The sequence below is a fragment of the Nesoenas mayeri genome (assembly GCF_963082525.1).
Source record: "Nesoenas mayeri genome assembly, chromosome: 4".
NCBI classification, from domain to species: Eukaryota; Metazoa; Chordata; class Aves; order Columbiformes; family Columbidae; genus Nesoenas; species Nesoenas mayeri.
Genome location: NC_137540.1, coordinates 59,686,726 through 59,713,266, shown reverse-complemented (window position 1 = coordinate 59,713,266; position 26,541 = coordinate 59,686,726). Strand labels below are relative to the sequence as shown.

Below are 26,541 nucleotides of genomic sequence, written 5' to 3'. Positions count from 1 at the left end.
AGACACCAGCCTGAAAACATATGAAATTAGGTTCCTAAAATTTGGAGTTACTATTTTCTAATAAAAGAGACATTGAGCTAAATATTATGTAAGTTGTATTTTAAATATCCTTTAACTAGAAAGACGTGAGGTCAAAACTGGAGTTGAATTTAACGTAAGAGCCTAAGGGCCAAAGCCAAGCATCTCTTTGCATTGTATGTGAGCAGAATGAATGCAGTCTGAATTCAAAGCACATGTATCTAATACATCTAAATCCATACATCCTTAGTGTGTCAAAAAGCCTCACTTTCTGAAGCTGAAGAATATTTTGAGTGAAGGTGACTGATGGTAAAATCAGACAGAATAACATAATAAAAATTAGGAAATCTATAGGAAGGTGCATTAGATGGCCAAAATGTTGCTGTACTGCAATAAATAAAACAGCTTTGGTTAAAAACTTGTTTTCCTTCTGTGGTATGGTAGCTACGTTAGTAATAAATGTGAGAGTAATAGTGAACACATGGAAAAAAGGAAATAACCATCTGAAGGAATAATGATGCATAGAAATCTAACATAGGTAACTAAAGACAAAGGAGAAAATCCATTACTGAATAAACTTTTAGAGTTTATATTTGGGTTGGGTTATTTCTAAAATGCATTAGGAGCAAAAGAAAGCATATTAACAAGGACAGCATCATAGAGATAATATAGCAATTGAACATTATCTTCCTGATTTCTGAGATATATACAAAATGACTAACATAGAGCTAATGGCCAGAAAACATACACTGCCTGCTTAAAAGGGAGGGTAAATCTGGGAGTGATGCAGAGAAACAAACAACATGATTCAGTAGGTGAAGATAAGGGGAAAAAAATCCACTAGAATTAGTATTAGACACTGTTTTTAAAAAATAACAAAAAGGAAAAAAAAAAGTGAACTCATTACTTCTCCTTCCTTTTTCATCTTCAGAACATATTAAAGTTTTGAATTCTCCCCACCTGAGTTCAGAAAGCCTGTAGCTCTCACAATTTGAGAATATCACTGGCCTTGACAGACAGATCCCAAACCAAAATAAACACTTGTGCTCACTTAGTCTCTCATCAAACACATTTCACAGTTTAGTCAAAACATGCTATGAGGTTCATCAAAAAAGCCAACAGATGAAAGTTATTGCCCTGTGGGATATAGGACTTTAAAGCACATGATCTGACAACTCCTTCTTACTTCATGTATCAACTTATGAAATTTACTAATCTCTGCCTTCATTTTCTTGATATATTTGCATACATCAGGAGATAATTGTATTTACTATTGTAAAGCATTTTGAATCCTACAGAACAAAAACTGCAGGAAGTATTATTAGCACTAACATATTTCTAAACAGAATGGGTACATCTAATTTCACTACTCATGTTATTTTCATCTGCCTACCAGGTTCACTATGACATCTTTCCCCTAATCATTGACAAAACTGTGTTCTTAGAAAGTGTTTACTCTTGTACTCAGTAAACTATGAAACTAATTAGGTCTAAATATCTTGCTTAAAAAAATCCATAACATCAAGTTTTATTGGGTTTTGATAATTAAAAAAAAAAAAAAAAACAGATTTATTTTTTGCTATTTCACCCTTAAGTACTGAAAAGTAGTAAATGTTCTCAAAAATTGGTGGAAATTGTGCATGTTTTGACTTATACCACCCACAAATACTGATAACTACCATAGTTTAAAAAGTAAAAACAAAAAAAAAAAAAAGAGGGAGTCAATAAATAGAACTAGAGGTCATTTATAGATTTTCATTAAAAGGTAATTCAGCCTCCTGGAAAATATGCAGAAGTAAAGGCATTTACAGTGATAGGCAAATACTGTGTGGTACATAATTTTCCTTTGTTTATGGTAGCCCTTTGATGGTGGGAATGTAGCATTTACTTATTCAAAGTAAATATATAAAACAGATATTTGAAAATATAAATCAGAGTAGCAGTAGGAAGTAGGGGGAGTAAATATCTGTCTCCTTGAGGGAGATAAACCAGACCAGTATCTCATCTCTTTCTCATAAACAGATGATTCTAATAAAATTCTCTAGGTTATCATCTAAAATTACAAAAGAGTAAAACTGAGAAATAAGGTTCTACTATTCCTCCATTTTACAGTAGATGAGACAAACAATTTCCACTTAATTCAAAGTCCCATTCTATACGAGATAACTAATAACCAAACTGCAATGGTAAATAATTTTCTGGGTTTGTTTTTTTTTTTTTTTTTAAAAAAAAGGTTAATTATAAACTAGTAAGTTCCCAAGAAGTATTGTGTTCTATTGATAACTCAGAGTGTAGTGCTATTTATCCATTTATTTCTTTGACATCTCTTCTTTTGCAGTTACAGTGTTTACCTACCTTGGATGTAAAGCACTAGACAAGCATATCATCAGAAGTGATGATTAGTCTTGAGAAAAGAAGCTCTTCAGCAGACAACAACCTGGGAACACTAGATGGTGTTTCAGTAACAATGGACCAACCTTCAGAAGATGACCTGAAGGCAACATTCTGTGATTCTGTGGTTCTGTGGTCAGACTGCTTAAAGCAGGCAACTAAGGGCTGAAGATACCTATTATAAATTCCCTTGGCTAGCAAGTTTCTTTTCTTACCTGACTATTTCCATTTCATAAAACCGTATATGGAACTTGAGCCTTCTACTATGAAAAAAAAAACAGAAGGGGAAGAGCTTTCCTCTTATTCATCCTGCCCATTAGTGGTTTGCTGACCAGCCATGCAGGGCTGGCCTGGTCAGGTGCACACGTGTGCATAACTCCAAATCAGCTACAACACACATCACTGTCTATAAATGACCTGCTAGTGCTGTTTAAACAGTAATATTTAATCAAGGAAAATTTCATCAGAGTCATGTGTTAAAGATTTCTATCTGCTGCTCACTCGCCCAAGTCTGAGTAGTGGTTTCAACAGCTGTTTTAATTCAATTTATCTTGTTATATATGAAGACTTAATTTAACAAATTACTTCTAAGGAATGCCTGAAATTGCAGATATTAAAATTTCTATCATCTATTTTTCTTTTGCACACTGTCAGCTCTGGCTAATCATGTCACATCTTGGTTCACGATTGCTTCCATACTTCATAATTCTGCACATAACTCTTCTTTGACATCTTAAGAAAACAAAAATGGCAGAAAAGCCCCTATGTTTATTACAAGCTATTTCTAGTAAAAAGTGCAAGTGATTATGAATCACCTGAAATTAATATTCCTCCATTTCCATCTATGAACAACGCTGTGAAGAAAGACATCATTGCGGAAATTTTGAAATTCCCAGCAAATCATAGCCTGGATGACAAAACAGCTTCAGTGGCTGCTAATTTCAGTGCAACCACAAGTAACTTGCACCGCATTTCCAGTAATATCCTGTCCTTGTCAAAAACAGTTGCAAATATCACAAACAACTCTCTCTGTGTCCGTGGTTTTGCTCTGTTTTCCAGCTGATGAATGAGAAGATGTCAATAGCCAGAATTACTAAAATGGAATTAGAAGCTGCTTTGACGTTTTAAAGGAATCAAGTGTTTCAGCAATTTAACTAAATTATTACAATTTTAGCTGTAAAGTTCTATTACTGCCACTCAGGAGGCTTCTGAACAAAGAGATTAGACAGATATCAATAATATAGAAACACAGAATCCATGTTTTACAGTAATGTAGATGATTACTCCTATGCCTTTTTTTTTTCTTGTTAGAGGTAGAAACTGCTGTAAGAGTATTTCCTAACAAATACAGTGGGGTAGCCCTATGTAAATATTTTTTATCACTCGTACCCTTCACATTTCTTCTCTGAACCTTATCCATAATAGTGTAGGTTTCAACGCTTATGCTGATGAAGAGTATTTCATTTTGCTGTTTATGCCATTAATAAGTGATTTAGCTTTTGAAAATCAGCCCATGTTTCCCAAGATACAGTAGGACAAAAGCATTCTAACTTAGGAAAGGGCTGATCTCAAGAAGCTTCAACCACTCCGTCTCCAACAATTTACCCAAAATAACTGACATACAAGGAAGATATTCACACACAAAACCACTTCCACATCTTGATCAAGTTCATACGATCCTTACATATGAAGATCACAATCTTTTCAGAAAAGTACTAGAAGTATATTGCAATCATATAAACTGATAGGCTGAACACTGCATAATTTTAAGATGTTAAACACTATATATTCAACTTGCTTAGTTCTTGTATCTCATTTTAATTGTGAATGATTTCTGGAAAAACTCACCTAACAAGATGAAATATGAAATATGAAATATGAAATTTTAATCTAGGTATATGTTAATGACTTATCTATACATTACTCCTTACAACTAATACATTACAATTAAAAAAAATCAGTAAAGTTTATTAAGGAGGACATAACCTAATTTATGAAGAGTTAAATACTTAACCTAAAGACAAAGTCTTGTGCAATCTACAACCCATGAGAGTGAATAGATCTGTTCTGCTACTTATCGCTTTAAGAGCTGTCATACAATATTCAAAACATCTCTTTGAAAATACTTCTACAACAACAACAGGATCACTCAGCAGTTGAAGGCAACTGGGCAAAACCACAGAAAGCATACTGATATTTGAGTGCAGTACATCAGAAGATAAGTAAAAGCAAGTATATATATTTTTTATTCTGAAAATATTTTAATATTTTCCTAAATAATGAAAATAATTGCATACTATTATTATTACAGACAAAATTTTTATTGAAGCATCTGAAGAAAGTAGAATATTACTTATACTTCTGGTAGTTACTATGAAACTGAAAGTAGGAAAATGAGATTTTGCTGTTGGTTTATATAAATTACACTTGATTCTTACAAACCAATGTGGAAGTGGTTCACAAAACTCAGAATCGTGACAACACAGTGTAGGAAGCAAGATAAGTTAGCTTAAAGCTTTTGTTATCATTATAGGGATTAATTCTGAAACTTAGATCTCTATCAAAGCTTCAGTATAATTTAGAGAGTTCAGATTTGCATCCTGGGTTGGGTGCAATGTGTTCCAGATTATTACTGACTCTGTAGATGATTTCCACATAGGTGTAGGATGTGTTTTATAGGCTGTAAACTATTCATTTGTACGAAACATGCAAAGAGATTTCATTAGGACATATTAACCTTTGAGAAAATGTAAAGAAAAAGAAGGGATGTAACCTATCAAAACCAGACAACCTCAAGTGTCCTCAGAACAAACAACATTTTCAGAAAAATGCAACCAATTTCCTCACCAATTTCTGGAAAGGCACATGGATAGTCTGAGTACACTTGTAAAATTCATTTTCTCTAAACATTCTACTTAAAAACTTCTCTAACATTTGCACAATTTTATGATGCATGTACTTTTCATTCATGGGTGGAAGCGAATAGTCTTGATACTTATGAAAATCATGACAAATTTTTCACTTCCCTAGTAAAAGTGTACATTTTTTTTTTCTATTGTAGTCAATTCAGGTCTTTAATTCTCAAGTTTAAGAAACAAATGGGGAATAAACCTACACTGTTCTTGAACAATGAGAAAACAAATTCATAACTCTGTGCAACTTAGCTAAGCCTCATTTTTATACATAATTGTTTATATCTATTACTCTATTCTCATGTAACATGCCACAGGAGTTGAACACCAGTGGTTTCACATTCTGCTGGCACGTTGGAAACCTGCCCTGCACCAGGTAAGAAGAAACTTTAAGCATCCATGAACATGCAGACTGCCAGTGTTTTGACCAGTAAGGCAGACAAAACAGTCAGCTGCATGAGAAACTTCTTTCTTACAGAAGTCTTACTATCACTTACTGGCAGCTTCACTATATTTCTAACTGTCTTTCCATTATCAGCTTCCCCAGCCATAAACACAAGAACAGACAATAATCAAGTGCTAAATTTTGCCAGGGCACCCAACCGGATGTGGCAATCAGATTCCACAGAGCACACACAAAACTGTCGACCAACCTAAAAAGTAAATATGGCTTTTGTTTCCAAATATCTGCAGTCTCTAATGCTGGAGATAACTTTTATCATAACATTTCTGGAGTTGATTTACATTTCTATTTATAGCTAAACACAAATCAAAACCAAACCCATCTCACACATTTGAAGGTAATCTCTGTCTTGTCATTTAAATTCAATATAATGCACTTAATGAATATATAAATTGTTTATAAAAATGTGCTCAGTAACACATTTTTGTGACTCTCTGCAGGGTTTTCAGATTCTGTAATCAATACAAGCAAGTTAACACAAACCAGCAACACAGAGAAACAGGGAAGTAATTTTCCTTGTTTAAAATCACCTGAAGAGAAGACTGTTTCTTGAAAGGGTTACTTAAACAGGATTACTTTAGACCTTTTCATAGGAGCAAATTTTGCTTATATTCTCACTCGTTAACACATGAAATCACAATCTCTCAGTCAACAAAGTTCCCCTTTTCCTAGGCATAAGTATGTACACTGGACTCAAATGTTAGCTTACATGAAGATTTGAGAACACAATATTTCTTCAATATTTGAGAAACCGACCATTTCAGTCTGGAACCTAATAAAACCCTGGGATGCAATGAATATCATCACATTATCAACCATACTGCAATCAGTGTTTTTTTTAGATGAACTCCTCATATGATAAGAATAACAGCACTTTTAGAAACAACGTTAAAATAAACAGTATTCCACTAGTTTTTACCAATAAAATGTACACTTAGAATAAAGTAAGCTTCTTATTTTTCATTTGTGCTGTTTTAAACACAAACAACACTGCTAGAAAGAAAGGAGGTGATCTAGGATAAACAAAACATCAAGCAATGAAACTTGCACTTCATTGCCCTGAGTGAATGTTAAAGTTGTTTATTTTGAATCTGAGTATTTTAGTTCTTCTTCCTCGAGTACATATTGAAATATTAACAGTAAATCAAATATTCAACAGGTTTTTAAATACTGTAGAATATATATCTTGGTATTATAACAATCCCAGTACAGATAATGTTAACACGAATAGATTACAAAACAATTTTGAATAGATTACAGACAATTTTAAGGCAATATATCTGTATTTGCATGTCAACATCCTGAAATATGCTTTGACCTCCACTACTTTAAATTTGCAGATGTAAAACAGGAAAAGAGAGTCAGATTTTAAGGCATTTATCCCTGTTTAACATCTAAGTTTATACTCGCAGTATTCAGGACTCCTCCTGCAAAAGAAAATCATCAACAACACATGGCCACTGATGTGCACATTGTTCCCAAAGTGTCTCAGGTAGCGTCTTACATCCAGTTTACAGCTGCCCCTTGCCCTACCGCAAGAAAACAAACCAGAACAGAAAAATGGCAAGCCACTGAAAAGCACACCCTTACCTTCTAAACCTGCTTCAATCAGCCCAAACTGTTCCAACACTTTAACAAAAAGCACAATCATGATCAAAACTGCTATCATTTCAAGCCCTTCCAAGTTCATGGTGAGTTAGGTCATGGTCTGACCACCACCACCGAGAAAAGTGCTCTTCTGCCCGGCTTTCTTTGCAAAGCCATTAAACTAGGCGCAGAAGGCTCCTGTGAGGGGGCGAGCGGGAGGGGAGCGGCAGGGAACACATCCTGCCTCCCCGAGCAGAGGCCGGGAGCGGCAGGCGGATCAGCCCCGGCCTGCCGGGATCTCCCGGCTCCGGCACAGCCAGGCAGGAGGCGGGGGCCGGCCGAGCTCCCCAGGGCCCCCGGGGTCCGCCGGGACAAAGCGCGATGTCGGGCGCGGCGCATCGGGGCAGCAGCCGCCGCCGCCGCTCCCCGGGCCGCGCGGCGGGAGGCAGCGTCGGTGCGGGAGCCCGTTGCCGGGGAAACGCGGGGACCGGGACGCGCATTGGGCACGGAGGGACCGCACAGGCCTGACAGCGACACAGGGGGAGATGCTAGCGAGCGGCTGGAGGAGGGTTTGGATGAAATCGCTGCCATGAGGAAGATGCGTTCACAGCCGGAGCGAGGCTCACCCCTTTCTCGAACTGCGCTGGAGATGAGGGTGTGACAGGGTGTGACTTGCCAACTTCTCAGTTAGTTTTTCCAGGTAAACAACTGCCTCAGTACTCAGACACAGACTGTTGCCTGTGGCAAGTAGTACATAACATTTTATACATAGCAGTACCTTAAGAATTTTTTTTAAAAAATTAAACAAAAACCTGTGTCAAATACTTTAAGGCTTATTATGTGTGCTTATTTAGAAAACAAAAATTGAAAAGAACAGATTGAGCAGAAGGAAAAGTGAGGTCATTATTTCTGATGGTTTCTCACTTCAGTAATATTTGCTGAAGTATCTTCCATGGAAAATATTAGTGGTGAAACACATGAATAATAACCCCAGGACTGAACTGGTATCTTACAGCAGTAACAGCCACTGGTCTCCCTCCAACAGTTGGCAGTACTGACATCACCACACACAGTGCGCAACACTATTCCTAGATAAGGATTTACTTTTAAATCCCTTAATAATTTAGCATCTAAGAAGGAATTTACATTAGAAAAACAGCACTTCTATTGCAGCAAAAATGAGCAAGGGAACAATTGCAACAAATTTAATTCTGTCTGGTAGACTACTGTCCTCCACACAGTTGGAATCAATTACTGTCAAGGGCTCAGTTTTCTTTCTTTCTTTCCTTGGACAAGATTCAAAGAAAATCATTGTGTCATGTGAAAACTGGCAGCAACTTCCAAGTCCCTAGGTATACTTGCATTATGCTGGATGTTTTCATTACTGAAAACAGCGGAATGAAGTGGGACCAAGGAGGCTAACAGATATAATATGGGTACCTTTTTTTCTACAGTGGATAGATAAATCCACACTGCATAATGTTCACGTGTCACTATTCTGTGCTTTGTTGCTTGGGATTGGACTCCCTGAAGCTGCTTAGACTTTTTCTGTCAGAAAACCTAAGGTTCAACACTTCATTCTAAATACTGTATTAGTTTTATTTCTGCAGGCTGTGCTCCCTTGGGTATCTGCCTTTGTTTGCTGCAAACTTCCTCCTTACATTCTTCTTTCATTTAATCTTTGTTCCAAACAAGGCTAAAAATCTTTCACCTCTAAGTCATTTTATCAATGGCTTTAAGGACAATAGGTCCAGCTCTCCTTCACTGTGGGACTAAAATGAGCTAATTTAGCAGCAGCAGCAGCAGCAATATAACTTCTGTAATCTGTATGCTTGTCCCCAAAAGGTTGATACAAGTTGTGTTTGGATACATGCGACATTGCCACCTGAACTGACATTTTCATTTTCATTAGTAGCTTTCAATTAATATTGGTCTGCTGAAAACGTTAAAATGCAAACACTTTTTCAAAAGACCCAATGTTTACTACTGTTGTGACAGTCACACTTAGTCAGGGCCAAGAGCAGAAAAGTGGAAAGCAGAGTTTATGGTGGTGGTGCTGCAGAGAAGGTGGCTGCCATTGACCCCGCAAACCTAGATCCCCATGGCTGGCAGTGACTAAACAAGTATGCACTTGGAGATTTGCTGTCTGACATCCGCCTCCTCAAAAATGGGCAAAGTAAAGAGTTTTTCCCAGAGGTGTAGGTCTACTGCACCTATGGCTCATTGTGACTCTTCTTCCAAGGTACAACAGAGAGTAAATATATTAAATTGAATTTCAAGCTATGGAAGTATCTAAATCGTCACTTTTCATCCTGTGATGGAGCTCCATTTGCATTACTATGACAAAGATTGTTGATACCATTAATCTCACTGCTATTGCTTTATGCTATTTATCATTAAATATTAATGTTAAAAAAAGACCAAATCAAATTAGACTGAAAAGTGATGAGTGGGTCTACTGATGGAGTCTGTGCAACAGTTAGATTTCTTTCTTACATTTCCTTTCTCATGTGCTTATATTCATCTGGATGTCATTAAGCCACTCTCAGGTTTTCATCATGGCTTCCATGAGGATGATTCTTCTTTGCTGATATTCCTTATCACTTAATGAAATAGTTCATGGGAGCCTGGCCTGTTTAAGTCAAACACAGTTGGATTTCTTTAAAAAGTTCAGATTAGTGCTGCAAGCTGACCTTAATGACTTTGACTAAAGCAAACTGGGATGCACACATGCATGGCTGCACTGCCAGATTTTGGGGGAGGCTGTCATTGGCATGGGGGTAGAGCTAACAGGCAGAACTGGGCACAAAAGAGAACGTTGACACAGAGTAAGAGAAAGCTGAAATGGACCAGCACCAGTGGGAGTCCCATACCACACATAAAGTCTGAGAACAGAACCTGTAATAGAAGCTACAATTTCTTGATTTTGACTGAGAACAACCTAAGTAATATTTTTAAGCATGCATATGAAGAGGATAAAAATCATGCTGTACAGCTAGAGCAATGTGATGATTGCTTATAGAAGTGATGTCCCTGCAACTTATTACAAAGATAAATAATACTTTTCTCCTATCTTTAATAAGAACAGCTTTGAAGAAATATTCAAACATTCAATAAAATCATTAAAATATTTATTCTGTGTAGCTATTTAAAATAAATTTATATTTTTAATATTAAAAGGGGATAAAACAATCTTTCTTTCTAAAGGAGAAAATGGGCCAGAAAATCATAATATATTATAAGTGCGAATACTTTATTATCTCCGCAGCTAACTGCTGTTACACTTTAGTCTCCCTTTTTCTATCTCTTAAATGTACTACTATCATCAGAAATTAAGAGAATAAAATAAAACGTAAAAGTATTATTACTTTTTTAAAGTATAAAACCTATTAAATCTTCTAGCTCATCAAATCTCTGTACAAAGCCAGCACAAGGATACAAACGTTTGTCTTTTAGTTTTAATTTAACTCTCTTTATTAGTAAATATTTAATGAATCTAAATAAAAGATACAAAATGCTATGATGCCTTCAGCCCTTCAAAAAGTTAAATCTTATGATGCCCACACCTTGCAACTTTCCTCTAGGCACTGAGCCAATGTGGCTTTACTGCCATAGGAACTTTCTCAGATTAAGCATCTCAGCAGGCAGCAATAATTTTATGGGCTAGCATGGAGGTTGTATCTCACCCAAACTGTCTCTGGTCATGGAAGAGGGGCAAGATATAGTCATGAAGAAGTAGTTCTGGCTCTTCACATTCGGCATATATTTAGATGAAAATGCATAAATCCTGTGCTTTTACAGGACTGATTAAAAATAAAAAAAAGTTACGTACTACAATATTCATAGGCACACTTTTCAAATACTCTGATATAAAACATCCTCATCAGCCAGCTGAGGTGTAGTCCCAGTAAAAGTATACCTCAAGATCTGGATAATATCATAACAGCACTCTTCAGAAGTCTTGGGTTGCTATAAATGTCAGAAGCAGCACAAAATCTGTCAGTGTGTCAGTTATTCTAAATAGTCTTCTGAATAGTATGTAGGTATTCTGAAGCCCTTAAAATGGAATCATATTTCAAGTTTACCCCCTTCCGTACAGTGAAAATATGACTTCCTGAATCTGGTAGTGTATATTTCTGAAAAATGATGCAGATGTCCTATTAACTGTGACCTTGAACTATATGTCACTAGAAGACAGAGATTTTCTTATCACATGGAAAAACACCATTCAGATAAATAACTCCATCTTTACTGGAGGTCCTTAAACTTCATTAAAAAGAAAGAAAAACAAACAAAAAACACTAGAAAAACCAAACTTACAAATGTTCAATGTCTTAAAAATGTCAGACAACTATGTTTTAAAACTCTGTCGAAACAGAAGCTGAAAAATACTTGGCTGTTGTAATTCCACAGATGAAGCTCAACTCATTTGTTTGTGCTACCTATTTATTAGCAATTATTTTTCTCCTTAATGATTTTTGAAGCATTTGCACTTGAGGGAACATATCAATCATTTTCCAAACAAAAGAGAAAATCCTGTCACAAAGAATTTCAAGAGAGTTATTAACTGTCTTTGGTAAAATTCCTATGCATGAAGAAGCAATGAAGAACTAATGAAGCAAGCTTCTTTTCAGATTTTGAGATAGTCATAGTGTGTCAAGGGATGGTGTACTACGATATTTTGCTTTAATTTGCTCTGAATGACACATGGCCTCAAATATTTCTTGTTCAGTGCCTCACACAACTGTAGGATGACACAGGTAGTACCAGGTCTCCAGCAGCTTCTCTGACTATGCCTCATCAAGCCCATTAGTACAACTTAGTACAACATGACCCACAGCTCCATTCAGCCAGAATTGCTCAAGGGACTGTGTTATTCTGCCAAAGTGTAAGTGCATGAGCTAACGCTTGGGACACAAGTAGTTTCACTGAAACTTTCTTAGCTATGTCAGTCCTGTGGCCCTTTAACCTGGGTATCCACCACTTATTTATTTCTCCCTTTATGCTTTCAAACAGCTCTAAGATTCAATGTTTTTTCTCTGTCTGACAACTAAAGTTTTATTTTAGACTTCACTGGCTTTGCTTCTTAACTATTGTGACCTTCTCTTTTCTGTCCTTGTCAAGCACTGTCTGGCTCCTCTTTTTATGCCCTTGGGATACTGCTGCAAAGATCACCATTCTGGCTTACCACTCCAACTATCTCAGCCCTCACTTTACATTTCTAATGAATTCACTTCATCATATACAAAATATTTGCTATCATCTTTAAGGCCAGTCCTAACATACTACTGCCATACTTAGTCACTGTTGAATTTTAGAGAATACTGAGCTGTTAACCCATTCCAAAAATAATGTCAGCTTTACTAATTCATGTTAAAATTTATTCATAATAAATGTTGCTGGCACTAATACAGCATCTTAATATTCTGAAATATCACTATGTTTGTTCTCCCTGTGCTACAAAGTTTCCATGATACATAGCATGTGGATGTTGACATTTTTGAACACATAGCTATGGACAGAGTGAGAATTTTATGACACAACATGGTAAAATTTTCATCCAGAAAGCAAAGAGAGAAGACACATAATTAATAATTAGAAATAGCATTAATAATTAGAAATACAATCTGCTTTTTGCTCCCTTTTTTTCTGCATATTATTGGAAAACCGTCAAGCTTTCTACAGACTTCAGCTGTGAATATTGTATTAAGTTAACTTTATCTACAGCCTCAAAATAATAGACTGACATAAGAGTTCCTCCAGTTCAGCCAATGCAGCATGTGGATCTTTGCCAGACTTTTCCTCCTAATCCCTTGTTGGTTCATTAGTAGCTCAGTCCAGACAACAAGAGACTGTTATGCCAATCAACAGTAAAAAGCCACAGGAAAGCCTAGCTCATATTCCTGTGGAAAACAGCTTGAGAGACTGAAGTAAGACAGCATCTTTCATAGTTCTGCTTAAAAAACCCAAACAACCACAAAATAAACAAACAAACAAACAAAAAAACCCACCCACCCACAAAACAAACAAACAAAACAAAACAAAACAACCCAAAAAACTAAACTAAACTAAAAAGCTAGGGAATCTAAAACCAGTGTCTCCTGAACCTTATAGTCTGACTTAAGCATCAGCATGCTGTTAGTGTATGGTTCTAGTCCAAAGGATACACATTAACTTTGCCCAGAAGTTTTTGTTAAGTCGAATGATATTAATAGAACAAAGGAGTGGCAAGTTCGATGTCTTTTTTAAGACTGGGTATACCAACTTATATAAAGGAAATAAAGTAAGCTGACAGGTAAACTCAGTCTCAGAATCTGCCCAATTAACATACTTGGAGAACTATGAAGGAGGCCAGCAAGTTTCTTCCTAACAACTTGACATTGTCTCTTAATTTTTTTCATGCAGACCTCTACCACGTGTTAACCTGATACAAACAAAGCTGTGTGCCTAAGCAAAGCTTGATGTAGGTTCAAACATCAGAGCTTTATTTTTGCTAGCAGTTTTGTTAGGAGCGTGATATGAAGCCATCTTATTACAGAAGCTCACTGAAGGATGCATTAGGATGCCTGAAGAATCAAAGGGGATTGTACCATTTTTCTCATGGTAAAAAAAAAATAAAAAATCTTACAAATAATTTAGGTCAACAGTATATTCAATAGTAATGTTTATCTCATTGTAACTCAATAATTGTTAATAGTTGTTTTAAACCAGCTGACAAGGATAGACGGCCCTTTTTGATGAACAACTCTGCAGAAACAAACACTTGGATTAGCAGTCTCAGCAGGCAGTCCTAACTAGTTCAGTTGTATATATGGTCTTTACAGCATAGGTTTGAAGACAATTAGTGCAACAGTCCAGAGAGACATAAAGTAGTGACATTTGCTATTTAAATGAACAGAACATTTATGTGCATTTAGCATCAAGACTTGGAGACTTTCAACATTGCTAAACTCAGCAGAACTACTCTTAAATTAATAGTCAGGAAATTCTTGTTTTCTACATTCTCCCTCTCTTTCATTTGCACAATATGCCTGCATTACCACTTCTATCCTCTATTACACTCTTTGGTATTTATCTGGTCAATATTTTTCTCTATAAAGTGGTCATTTGCACACCAAAAATATGACTTCTTTTTCAACAGATTAGTAATTCTATTTTTTCTTTAGTCTGCATCACTCTATGCTTTTTAAAAGCTGCTTTTATTTAAATTCAGATTTGCTGCACTGGAAAGGTTAGGTCTTGAATTATACCTTCCACACTTGGGTCTGGAAGGAGAACATCTTTCTGTGTGAGCTGGTAACCTTCCAAAATGGCACGGAAATGACAGACACAGTGGAGACACAAAGAACAAACAAGACACTGAAATTTATTTACATATTAATCTTTAAAAGTGTCAAAAGAGTGTTGCTCTTTCATTTTAATATCTTATAAGAATTTCCATGAGAGGCCAGATAATATTTGCTTTGCTTTTATATTCACTAGCAATATATGATGAAGAGAGCTCCAAATGTTCCAGGGAGTTCAGAAATGTAAAACAATATGAAATATGACATTTAATGAACCTCACTTGTTGAAATAAACATAAAACACGTGGGATGCCTGAAAAGCCTCACTACAGTTAGGTATTTCTTTATTTCATGTTTCCTATTTCTTTATCTGAAAACCTCATCAGTTTTTTGATTGATGTTCAATCCCTGTATTCTCTCACAAAACAAAAATTATACTAGTATCTGTGCAAATTCACTACTTCATTGCAGATAAACTAGACTGGTGGCAATCATACCTCTCTTTTGTGCAATTCACATGAGAAAGTAGAGACAAGGGGTAGATGACTGTGAAAATGGGTCTGTTTTTCAGGAATTAAAAAAAAAAAACAACAAAGAATGAAAACACTAAACCAGACTTATGGGAATTAAAAGGAAGACTAATAAAAGAAGACAACAGGCATGGGCAGATCTGGTATGGTCACTTTAGGGCTCTGAATGGTCCCAGTCTGCCATGTTTAAAGTACAGACTGTCATGAAACAAAGATAAGCTTTTTCCATGAGATTTTTTACTACCATTATTAGGGCCGATGCTATTACAGTGTATAAGAGAGCCCGTATTTTCTTGTTGTCTGTTGGAAACACAAAAGGGCCTACTCAAGTAGCAAGGCTGAGCACTGTAAGGACAGGCATCCGAGGATGCACTAAGTGCGTGGTGGCCCAGTAAAACTCTTTTCAACCAGCTGTCTGTCGGTTTACAAGACAGAGAAGGATTAATTTCCACAGGCTGTTAGGTGTTAAATATGCTGCAGAGTAAAATAAACAACAAAATAATTGAATGCTTCCTTTCACATGGAAGGACTTAAAAATGTATTTGAAGCAAGTAGATTGTGGCTGTGCTCCCCGGAAAAGTACCAACACTGAAATTGTACTAAATAGGTTAAAAAGAAAGTCATTTAAAGAGCTCCAGACCAATATTTCAACATCACTTACAAAAACAGTAAAGTCTAACACTGAACAGAACTAGAGAAAGAGCAGTATGGAAGAAGGAAAAGAGATTCTGAAACATTTTCTTTTCCCCAAGCTGGGACCTATGTAGGGTTCAAATGGCATCCTAAGTCTGCTACCTAGAAATTAACTTCAGAATGTAATTTAGGTTCAGACATGAACATAGCCTAATCAGAGGACAGAAGAACTGTGAAATTAAATATATACACATCTATGTACCTGAGAGTGGCTGGAGGTAACAGTGATTCACATCTTACATTGGTCTTCAGCAATATCAATATGCTTCAAACACAAAATTAATCCTTCATAACTGCAGCCCTTCTTTGGCTTTTTTTCCCTCTGAGAAATATCCTTCTGATGTATTTGCAGTGTTTTACATCGGAAAACCTGAGCTCCATGTTCAAAGCAAACAGCAGGGTCTGGGAGAGGGAGCCCAGAGCAGCAGAAGTCATTGCCAGTTGTGAGCTCTTCCACAACAATGTGATGCAGCAGTACTGATGGCTGGAGCAGAATCCACCACTTCTTTTCAGTGTTGCTGCATACAAGGAAGATGCCAAGATGAGTTCGCTTCTGTTTCCCAGTATCCACTTTCTCTGCAATGTAGGCTCCACTGCTTCCTCAGTGAAAGGATCCTGCAGAGCTGAGCCAGGGTATGCAATCATCCAAACCCTACATCAGATCCCCACAGCATCTCATTGCATGTCTTCCACCTCCCAGCAGCAGAACCAGGCTCAGGATTTTTCCCATGGTTATACCTCTAGAAACACTACAAACGTAAAGCTGTCGGTTTTGATTTCTGTCTTGCAATCTGCCTGCCATGTCCTGTGGGCTCAACTATTCCCATCCTGGCAGAGTTCTGTGTGGCTTTATTTTTGAAAGCAGTATTTTAATCTCATTGTTTGCAGCAGTTTTCACTTCAGTATAATTTTTCTTCATCTTCTCTGGCTGTTTTGTGTCTTTGCTCTATGTCCCACTGACATTGTCAATCGCTAACAGCATGTGTCATTCCGTAGCTTCCTCTTTTGTACAAAGTTCTCATTGTTCTCCTTTGTCCCTGGCACTAATCACTTGAAATACGAACATCAAATTACAAGAAGTTTGCCTCTGCTTTTTCCAGGTTCTATTTTGAACATTTATTGCAGTAGAGACTACCTTGCAGTTGAGCCACAGATCACTGTATTTGACAAATCAGTTGTGTGTCAAGTGACAGTGATCCCAGACCAGTTCTTTATCCATGTCACACATGAACCATCTCTTCCTATCTTGTATCTCACTGTCAAAGTGAAATATCAGTGTAATCTTTTTCTACACTACCAAGCAACAGATGCATCAGAAACACTGGTACAGTGAGACAAAGCATTCTTTTTCAATCTATCACAATACAGAAACATACATTCACTCTCCAGTTATTAACATTTTGGTATGAACTGCATGTGATGTTCTACCCTTTCAATATTAGGATTCTATTCTACCGTCTATGCTCAACTACAGCTGCATGTACCATCTTCAACACATTACCAGTGACACCCTAACAAACAGCTTATTTTCTGTGGCTTTCCACCATTATCTTTTTGATAGTTTTGTAATTTCTACATAGGAAGTTTTCCATATTTTCAAAAAAACTCTGTACATGCAGATATTAGTATGCTGATTTTGACTACAGGAAGAACTGAACTTCCATCCCATGTTTTTTCACAGATCCATTTACATTGTATCCTCGTGAGGTGGTCGTACAACATGTTAGTTATATAAGACTCTAGGAAACACAGGATAAAATGATACAAAAGAAAGCCGAGGATGTAGTTTTTCTGCTTAATAATAGGATTTAATCAAACTGCTAGCCTCTGTAAAAATAATGGAATGCCTTGTTCTGATAAATTAGTGAAAATCCCAAAGGACTTTTTGATGCAATATTCAGAGAGTACCCCAAATGATGTTTAAAACTATGCTACAGGCCCTATAACTGCTAAGCTGTGAATCATAGGTACAAAAGTCTGTGGAGTCTGGGAGTACAATAATATGCTCCTAAGCTAAATATTCACGTCCCAGCTCTAACAATATTAAGTTTGTGATATCAGAATAGTGCTGTTTCTTCTTCTCAATGAGATGTTACATAGTGTGCTTAGTAGTTGCTTAGTAACAGTGGCTTGGAAAAGTCATCGATATTAGGCATTTCACAGCTCCTCATTTAAAAAAATAAAATAAAATCAAGTGGACAGTAAGAAACCCCAAACATTTGGCATGTTACAACCTAATACTTAACTAGGTATGAGATCTTTTGAGATATTTCTATAATCAAAGTAGCTCTGCAGGCAGGGATGGTTAGCAGACTGACTTTCTATTGTTGTTGTTGTTGTTATTTGTGTGTGTGTTTTTGCATTTTGTTTGTTGGTTTTGGTTTATTTTTGTTTGTTTGGGTTTCTTTTGTCTTTTTGTTGGTTGGTTGGTTGGTTTGTTTTTTTCCTTCCATATGGGGATAATTTTCTGATCCAAAATAAATTCAGAGACATTTTGAAAAACTGCACAATTTGCAGGGAGTAATTCTTCATTCTGACGACTTATATTGGTGAAATTTGTTCTGTGCATAAGGCCTTGAAATATGTCCTGTTCCCAAATCACTACTTTATATTGTTGCAAAAGCAGCAGAAGTGTAAAGTTAAAAATTTAGTATAATCAATACCTAAAATCAGAGCAATATTTTAGTGATCACCATCAGAGATGCACCTAGTTTTGGTGAGAATTAAATACATATGGACTTTTCACTTCAGATTTCAAAAATAGTTTAACTGAAGTTGAATGAACCCTTAGAAACTATGGTCTACACAAGACAACAATAACAAAACAACAATATACCTTTGGGAAAGGAGACTTACAATATAGCTGGCAAAAAATTGTTCAGAGAGAAGCATCAACTAAAAACATTTTTCAAATAATTCTGCAGACTCAGAATTATAAAGCTGTAGAGTTTTAAGGGCTCTCAGGAATCCACCTATTCCAATCACTTGCTGACGGACATTTAAAAAACATAGAAAGAATCAGAGCCCACCTGACCCCTCCAAGAACTCCAGTACATTATCACTGTCCAGTAGATGACCCCAACCCAGCATTTCCCTCAATCTCTTTTGCTGATATTTGAGTCAATTTTTCTTGTCTTATTCATACATCTCTGTAAATCTGTCTCCCTCATAGAAGCAGATCTGGTCTAAAATAAATTAAACTGAAACTACTAGAATTCTTTCAAGCAGCCACTTAATTTTCGTATGTCTTTTCATACACATCTTGCTTATGATGCTCCAGTGCATTTTTTTTAAAATCAGAAAACTGAATATCCAAAATATTCTGGCTATTTTTAAGTTTTTCAAAAAAGAGGAAAAAAAAAAAAGAAATAAAATAAAAAAAAAAAAAAGGAAATTCATTTTCTTAACCTACAAATGTAGAAATTTCAGAATCATCCAAAATAAATTCTAAATTATTTCACAGTTGTGGAAAACATAACTCCCATTAAAACTGACTACTGACTACTTTGCTTTTTACATTGTACTCAACATATAAATGCATTTTATTCAGCATATAAATTTTTATTCTCTTGAATGTGTTGACCTCTTGGCATAGATGAGCCCTAAATAATTGTCTCATTGCATGTTAACAGTTTATGTGACTGGATTTCAATTACCTGTAATTTACTGAGCATTAGAGAGCTTTATTACAAGGTTCAGGATAAATTAAATGAAAATCAAGTACAAATGAAGTATGGGTCATCCATGAGCAGAATTCAAAGAGATGCTGGAAAGCAGAATAGCATCTGTTACAACATCCAAAAAGGCAGATGGATTTCCAGTGCATCTGTTTTCAGAAAATAAAATGGTATGGCTCAAGTTAGGCCATGTCTTGTTAGAGAAGAAGAACGATACCCAAAGAAATTTGGCTAAGAATCATCTGGACACACTTTTGCCTGTTTTAGTGTAGACAAAATTGTCCTTTGAGTATAGAGAAAGAATAGCATGAGATTTCACAGAAATCAGGGGAATAATATGTGAGATGTGTCTGTTTCCCCAGTTGAAGGAGCTCAGCTGAAAACAAACAAACAAACAAAAGCCCTATGCAATCTGTAACACAATCTGTGAGCAACAAGACCTACATAAACTAGTTGTCCCAATGGTGCTGGACTTAATATGCTACAGCTTTGTAATATACAGTCCTTTCCAAAAGCACAAAATGGGTGCAAAGTTTTACTGGTTTAAAATGATACATGACATTTATTTATTACTGTAGTCCTAAATGGCATGCTGGCATGCTTGTCTTTAGTATATAATATGCGCATGCCAGCATGAGAAAGAAGGTGGCCAGGGTCAGCTGAAAACTGCAGAGCAAGTCTTCTCTCTTTTTGAAGTTGAAACTTACAGTTTTAACCTCATAATTTATGTTTGACTTTACTAACTGAAAATGAAAGGGAAAGACAGAATGAGGTATTCTGTACTTTTTCTCTCCAGCTGTATCCTGGCCTTGCAGCTTGTTGGCTGTGTTTCTGGAGAGCATATGGTCACAAGGAACTTTTCTCTGCGGAGCACTCTTGTACCGCTGGAGCCTGAAAGCGAGGGACTGATTAGTCTTGTTACAACTACTGCATGTTCCTGTGCAACTAGTTATTAACTTACACAAGGGACAGATGGTTATTAAGATATGTCTAGTTACTAAATAATTATTAACTTATGTCTTAATTTATGCAGGCAACAGCTATGACTTCAAGCCTTCTCTCCCATCCAGGGTGCTGTCACTACGCACATCAAGGAGAACAGAATTGTGTGCAAGCTGGCACCACAACTTTGGCCTGTCACCACACCAGTAAACTGGCAGGACCATGTCCTGCAGGGAGGGGACTCCTCTCCTCCCATAGGCAGCACTGGATGCTGCATCCCCAGCTGTGGATGATGGGAGTTCCTTGGGCAGAATGACCAGAATGCACTGCCTTGCGACCAATATAATCATTCACACTTGCATCAAATGCAAGTAAAATGTTGCTTGTCAGAATTTTCTGCTCATATTGGCAGGTACTGTCATCTTTAATTTGGAGACTTTGGCCCAGCTTGGGTGATGATGGGAGGAAGAGGACCATTCCCACTGCTAGCATCTGCATGGGGCAGCACAAACCCTAATGGGAAGCCTGCTTGCTATAGCTCTTTTTTTTCTGCAGAAACAGATGAGAAAAGAACACAAGCCTTTAGTAACTCTGAAAACAGGCACCTTGTATTTTGGATAACTGTAGTCAAATAAAAAGTTTATCTTACTAAAGTATAAGTCAGTTATTTAAAAATAAAATCACAATTCACGCCATTCCTCACAACCCCCTCTCAAAAAACCCCAGCTTTGATTGAAATCCAGTGCCTTATCTGGGGTGGGCTATTTTTAAATGTGGCAGGTAATACCAAATAAAGGATAAAATAAAGGATAATCAGAAACAAAATTCAGGTCTATGTTTCTGCTTGCTTTAACACAGCCTGACGAAGTACCTTAGAGTGCCACTACATTTTTAAAAATAGCAGGTACATGAATAGGCATGCACCTCAGTTTTTAACAGAAATGAGTCACAGCTCTTCAATTATGTTTCTTTTCTTTGTTCCTTTATTTTCAATCTAACAAAAGACCTTATTTGTACATCCTATTGCATCCTTATCAAAATCCTGTGAATATGGTTAATCTCACTTCACGTGATCAGGATAACAGCGATAATAACACTGTGAAAAGTAATAAACCTCATTGTTACTATGGTTTATTGAAGCAGATAATGAGATCTGGTATTTTACCTTGAGAGGAATACTGACAAATAGCACTTTACTCAGTAAATATTCTTGTCTATGAGTTGGATTCTATGCAAAGCAAAATTCAATTTCTACTATGAATCCAATGTTACCAGTGTATTCTTAGTATATTCTGTAAACTTCTTCATTTTTGTACATATGTACTCCTCTCATATTATAAAAAAAATAGTATATGGTACTTGACACCTTCCCCAAAATCACAAAGGATTTCTCAAAAGTGTTTTGCAGGAATATTTGTTGCTCAGTTTTAGAAAAAGAAACTAAATAAGAGGTAATGAGCTGCTTTTCGTAACACAGTTATAGAGCCAAAAGTATAACCTGCATGTCCTGTTGTCCATCATGGTATTCAGTCTGTCTGCTACAATAAAGCTTGAAGTATCTACAACACTGTGATTTTGTGGTTGCAATTTCTGTAATTGCTTTAAGTATGTTAGTCTGTGAAAGGCTGAAAAAGACAAGGTAGAGTACAGCCCTTGCTGTGAAAAAAAAAAAAAAAAAACTGATTTGGAAAAAGCAAAAGCAGACTTTTACTTTATAGAATAAGGCCTGACTATGGGGTTAAGATTAAAGAGTCTCCAAAATTCATTGAAATTTGTCATCTTAAAGACAAAGAGTTTATTCATTTAGAGTATCAACGATAACAGTTTAATCAACTGTTGAAACCCACAGACTCTTTAAAATCAGACGTGTGAAAAATGTTCTGGCTGAAATGGCATAGGATGCTACCTGACATAGAGATTTCTGGTAATCCTGCATCTAAAACCAATCACAAATGCAAGAACTCAGCACTCTCTTAGTTCCAACCTCTTCCCAAAGTGATACCAAATCTTGACCCAAGCATTGTGAGGAACAAGAGGAAGACATCTTCAGAATGAAGGAGCTGAATCCAATGTCTGATTGTTATTAAACATTTCTTATTTTGCACTGCATTAGTTCAGCATTGGAGTTGACAAACTTTAGATTTTTATATCCTAGGAGTGAAAAATGGACATTGTAATAACACAATTTATGACTTCATAGCAACAGCAGAATCCAGACTTAGTTCATAGCTCTCTACTGATGTTGAATGTGAGAAAGGAAAGCCTGGAAGCATTTAGAAACAAGAGGCTTTTGAATTCATGTGCATAGTCTATAGCTATGGTAAGTTTTTATTTGAATCACACATGCTATTAGATCACCTTATGGCAAATGCACAGTATAAGCCTATAAAATGTATACAGCTAATAACAAAACCTCTGGATTTTGCAGTTCCCTAAAACTGGCTCATTGCTACATATACAGTGAGACCAGTGATCCAGCACATGTCCTACATGACAGGTCTGTACTGCTTTTGATCTGCAGAGCTGTGGTGATCTCCACAGCAAGAACCCCTTGGACTGTTGCACAGAACTGCCCACAGCACAATCATGTGGGGCCTAGTGAGGATCATCTGCCAAAAAATAGACCTGAGCATGTCTGGTGGCCATATACCCAGATGTCAACTACACTGGAGCTACATCTTTAAATGAACTGCCTGATGTTGAGGAGATTTCAACAAATTTCTGCATCCCTCTTTTTCCATCCATACTAAAACTTTCAGACTACCCATGGCACTCTGTAAAGTCTGGAAGCTCCAAACAAATCCCATATATGTGAGCCTGTATTCAGGTAAAGACACATTCCTAAGTCAAAATAAATCTTGCGACAATACATTTGACTCGGAGAAACAGAAGACCTTTCTGGCTGGATCTGGTTGTCATATCTCAGTTAAAATTGTGGCACTGCTTGCCATGAGGAGCGGTTATAACCACTACAAATGTAAACTATTCAGACAAAATGTGTATTTATTTTGTAGGTTCAAATCAAAGTGTAGTGGATATTTCTGAGACTGAAGCTAGTGAAAAATTAAATAGATTTGCTTTTCCCACTCCAATCATTTATTTGAAAACCTCTGATGTCTGTGTATAATAGAGCAAGATGCTAAAATATGGCACAAGAAAAATCTAAGGCAGGGAGACAGAATGTGATGGATTTATCTGTGTACTGCCAGAGAAGTCAAATGGAAACTAATTTAAAGTTTCACCTCTCTTATTCGAGTTGCAGTCAACGGAAGAAAAGAGAAAAGGAATATTCCTTTCAGGCTTCAGTACTGAGAAAAGAAGGAAAATTGTTTGTCCCAGAAATGGGACACTCTAAATACTGCCATTTACCTACCTGCTGATATGCAAAATGGTTTTTATCTTTACTCTGAGGCTAATGGAATAAAAGAACTGGAAAGAGGGCAGGCTCACTACAGCCTTGTTAGATTTCTCTCTTACTTGGTTAAGAAAATAGGAAGTTAATCAGGAAAGGTTCAGGTATGATTTTACATCCACCCAGGATATCAACAGGTGGGAAAGTGCAATATTTTAAGGGAGTCTTAAAAGCCATTATTTCCTCCACACACTCTCTGTGAAGATGAAAAAATAGAACACTATGTTCATATGTGGAAGAAACTGAGGAGTGGTTTGTGAAAGAAGCTGTGGGATGTTTGCATTAAACAGAAAGTATCTAAATTAAATATTGTAGGTAGCTGAGGGAGAAAAAATATTGAAATTACAGAAAATAAGAAAAAAAATCAGAGTTACAAGGGTACTATGAGGATGGGTTGAATTGAAGGGTGGGTGAGAAATGGAATGCTTGTAGACCTCAAAGAAACCAGCTGAAGAGATTTGAGTAAGAGATTTCACTTTTCCTTATTTTCTCTGTCTTTAATTTTTCCTTCCTTTTTCCTTCCTCACTGGGGATCTTTTCTTTAAATTCTCACTATGTAAATATATTTACACTTACACAAATGAGCAGTTATTTACATTTCAACTTTGCATGTCTACTGCTTTTCTGCCTCAAAGACCTTGGCAGAAGTACCTCCATTCTCCTATGAGAATTTACAGAATATACAGAGCTACCTAAATCATGTCTGACAGCTTCAGTTAATGTGAGCAGGTAGATTTTACACTATGAAATACACTTCATCCATAACAATTAAAGTATACTGCACAAGTTATGTGAGCATCAGAGATGAAGGGAGTGTAAAGAGTTAAAGCTTCCATGGTAACCTTGGCAGTGAGGATCCAATTGGCTCGCCTGGTCCCCTCTGTCACATCTTGATTCCATGCCAACAAATCATGAACTGTCCATCATTTCACACATCTATTTTTAGAGTATCCTCAGCTGCTTCCAATGAAATGATAAATGATACATGTTCACAGAGGGCTAACACTAGTCATAGAAAAGGCTGTTTCCATCTGAAATGCAAGCTGGAGCTTTGAAGCAAAACAACATGATAAAGGTACTGACCTTCAGTAAAAGCAGATTAGAGGTTTCGGTCAAACTGCCCTTTGCTTTTCTTAGTGGTAACCTATTCCTAACTAAAGGCAAACAAAATCTATGCCAAATATGACCAGATGTGGTTGCAGCTATTAAAGGAATTGTTTTAAAGGGCTGATATATCTGCAGAGTCTCCCTCAGGTGAGAAACATTTAGGTATTGCCTTATCTATTCTGGAGTAGTTCCTCTTTTGTGCTATAAAAGGGAAGGAATGCTAAATATGTTTAAATACTGATATATGATCACTGCAAAAACAGAATCATTAATAATGCATTTATCTGGGAGACAGCTTTATTCATACAGGATGCTCAATGAATATAGTCAAGCAATAAACAGAAATTGCTTATGTTGTACCAGCAATTCGTTGCAGTGTCTGTACTACAACAACAAAAACAAAAAAGGCAAAATGTATATAGATAAATAGGGGAGAGACACTTTGTGGAAGGTGAAACATGAAAGTAAAGTTCATATCTACACCAACAGAAGTCATATCATTCCACTGAACAGCCACTCAACACAAAACTTTCCACCTAAAGTGCCCTCAGTGCCTACCGATGATAACACCTTAAGGAAAGCAGGATCTCAGTGTCAGCATTCTTCATAATTCTGCTTCTCTCTATTTGCTTGATATTTGCTTGATCAGTTTTCTTCTCACTCTGAATACTCCGCACTTAGTTTGATTGCTCCATCATCACTTGCTAGACTTATAAAATATGCCCTAGATTTTCAAGCCAACTCTTACACAGAAACTCAGCTTTCTATATTATTTCATAGTATATCCTGGAGACACACAGCTCCACCATTTCTAAGCACACAGAGTTAACTCAATATTTTACAGTTTACAGATAATGATCAGCAACCAATTTTGAACTACTGTTTATTCCCATTAACTTTAAATAACTTAAAATATGGACTGATTTTTGGAGAAGAGACTGTAGATTCCTAAAACTAACCATTCCTGAAATTACTGAAATTTCATGGTTAAAAGTTTTTTTTTCTAAATAAGGTCAATTTGCTTTTAGTGTTCAAATATTTTTGTATATGTATACTGATGCACTTCTTATTACACTCAGGACAGAAAACTGCAGTTTTCAGTTGGCTTCCCTGACAGACAAAATATACTCTGAAAAATCAGAACCTTCATTTCCTCCAGGATTCAGCTCCTCTGTTTCATTTGCTAATCTGCCTGTTCATGTGACAACAGAGAGCTTTTTCAAACAAACAGGTAAATTCCTATTTTAATGCATTATGTTCGCTTCAAAAGCAGAAAAAGACTTGCTTTTAAGATTTCCTTTTCTATATACTCTTTGACTGAAAACAATAAAAATATAGATAATCTAGGCATTACATACTTTTTAAATTACAGATTATTTCTTATAAAAAGATACATGAAACTGCAGTACTGATTTTGCCTGAAGTGCCAAAGAAAACTTCAGAAGTGTTTCTTCGTGAATATCACTCACCTGTTCTTCTACAAAAGAATTCTTCCTCAGCTATGAACAGGGATCATTTTAACA

The 26,541-nt window shown here is 36.4% G+C and overlaps 1 protein-coding gene across 6 annotated transcripts in view; it reads right to left on the bottom strand.

Moving 5' to 3' along the window:
* KCNIP4 (potassium voltage-gated channel interacting protein 4) overlaps positions 1–26,541 on the bottom strand; it is a gene marked incomplete at both ends in the record, with an annotated part of 414,628 nt that overhangs the window by 185,230 nt on the left and 202,857 nt on the right. For 2 of the 6 annotated variants that reach the window (XM_080344080.1, XM_080344084.1), the window contains one exon: positions 7,375–7,474. The exons of the other annotated variants lie outside the window; for them this stretch is intronic. In XM_080344080.1, the coding sequence (XP_080200206.1) occupies positions 7,375–7,474 (100 nt within the window). Of the gene's footprint in view, positions 1–7,374; positions 7,475–26,541 lie in introns of those variants that run through there. 6 annotated transcript variants of the gene reach the window in all.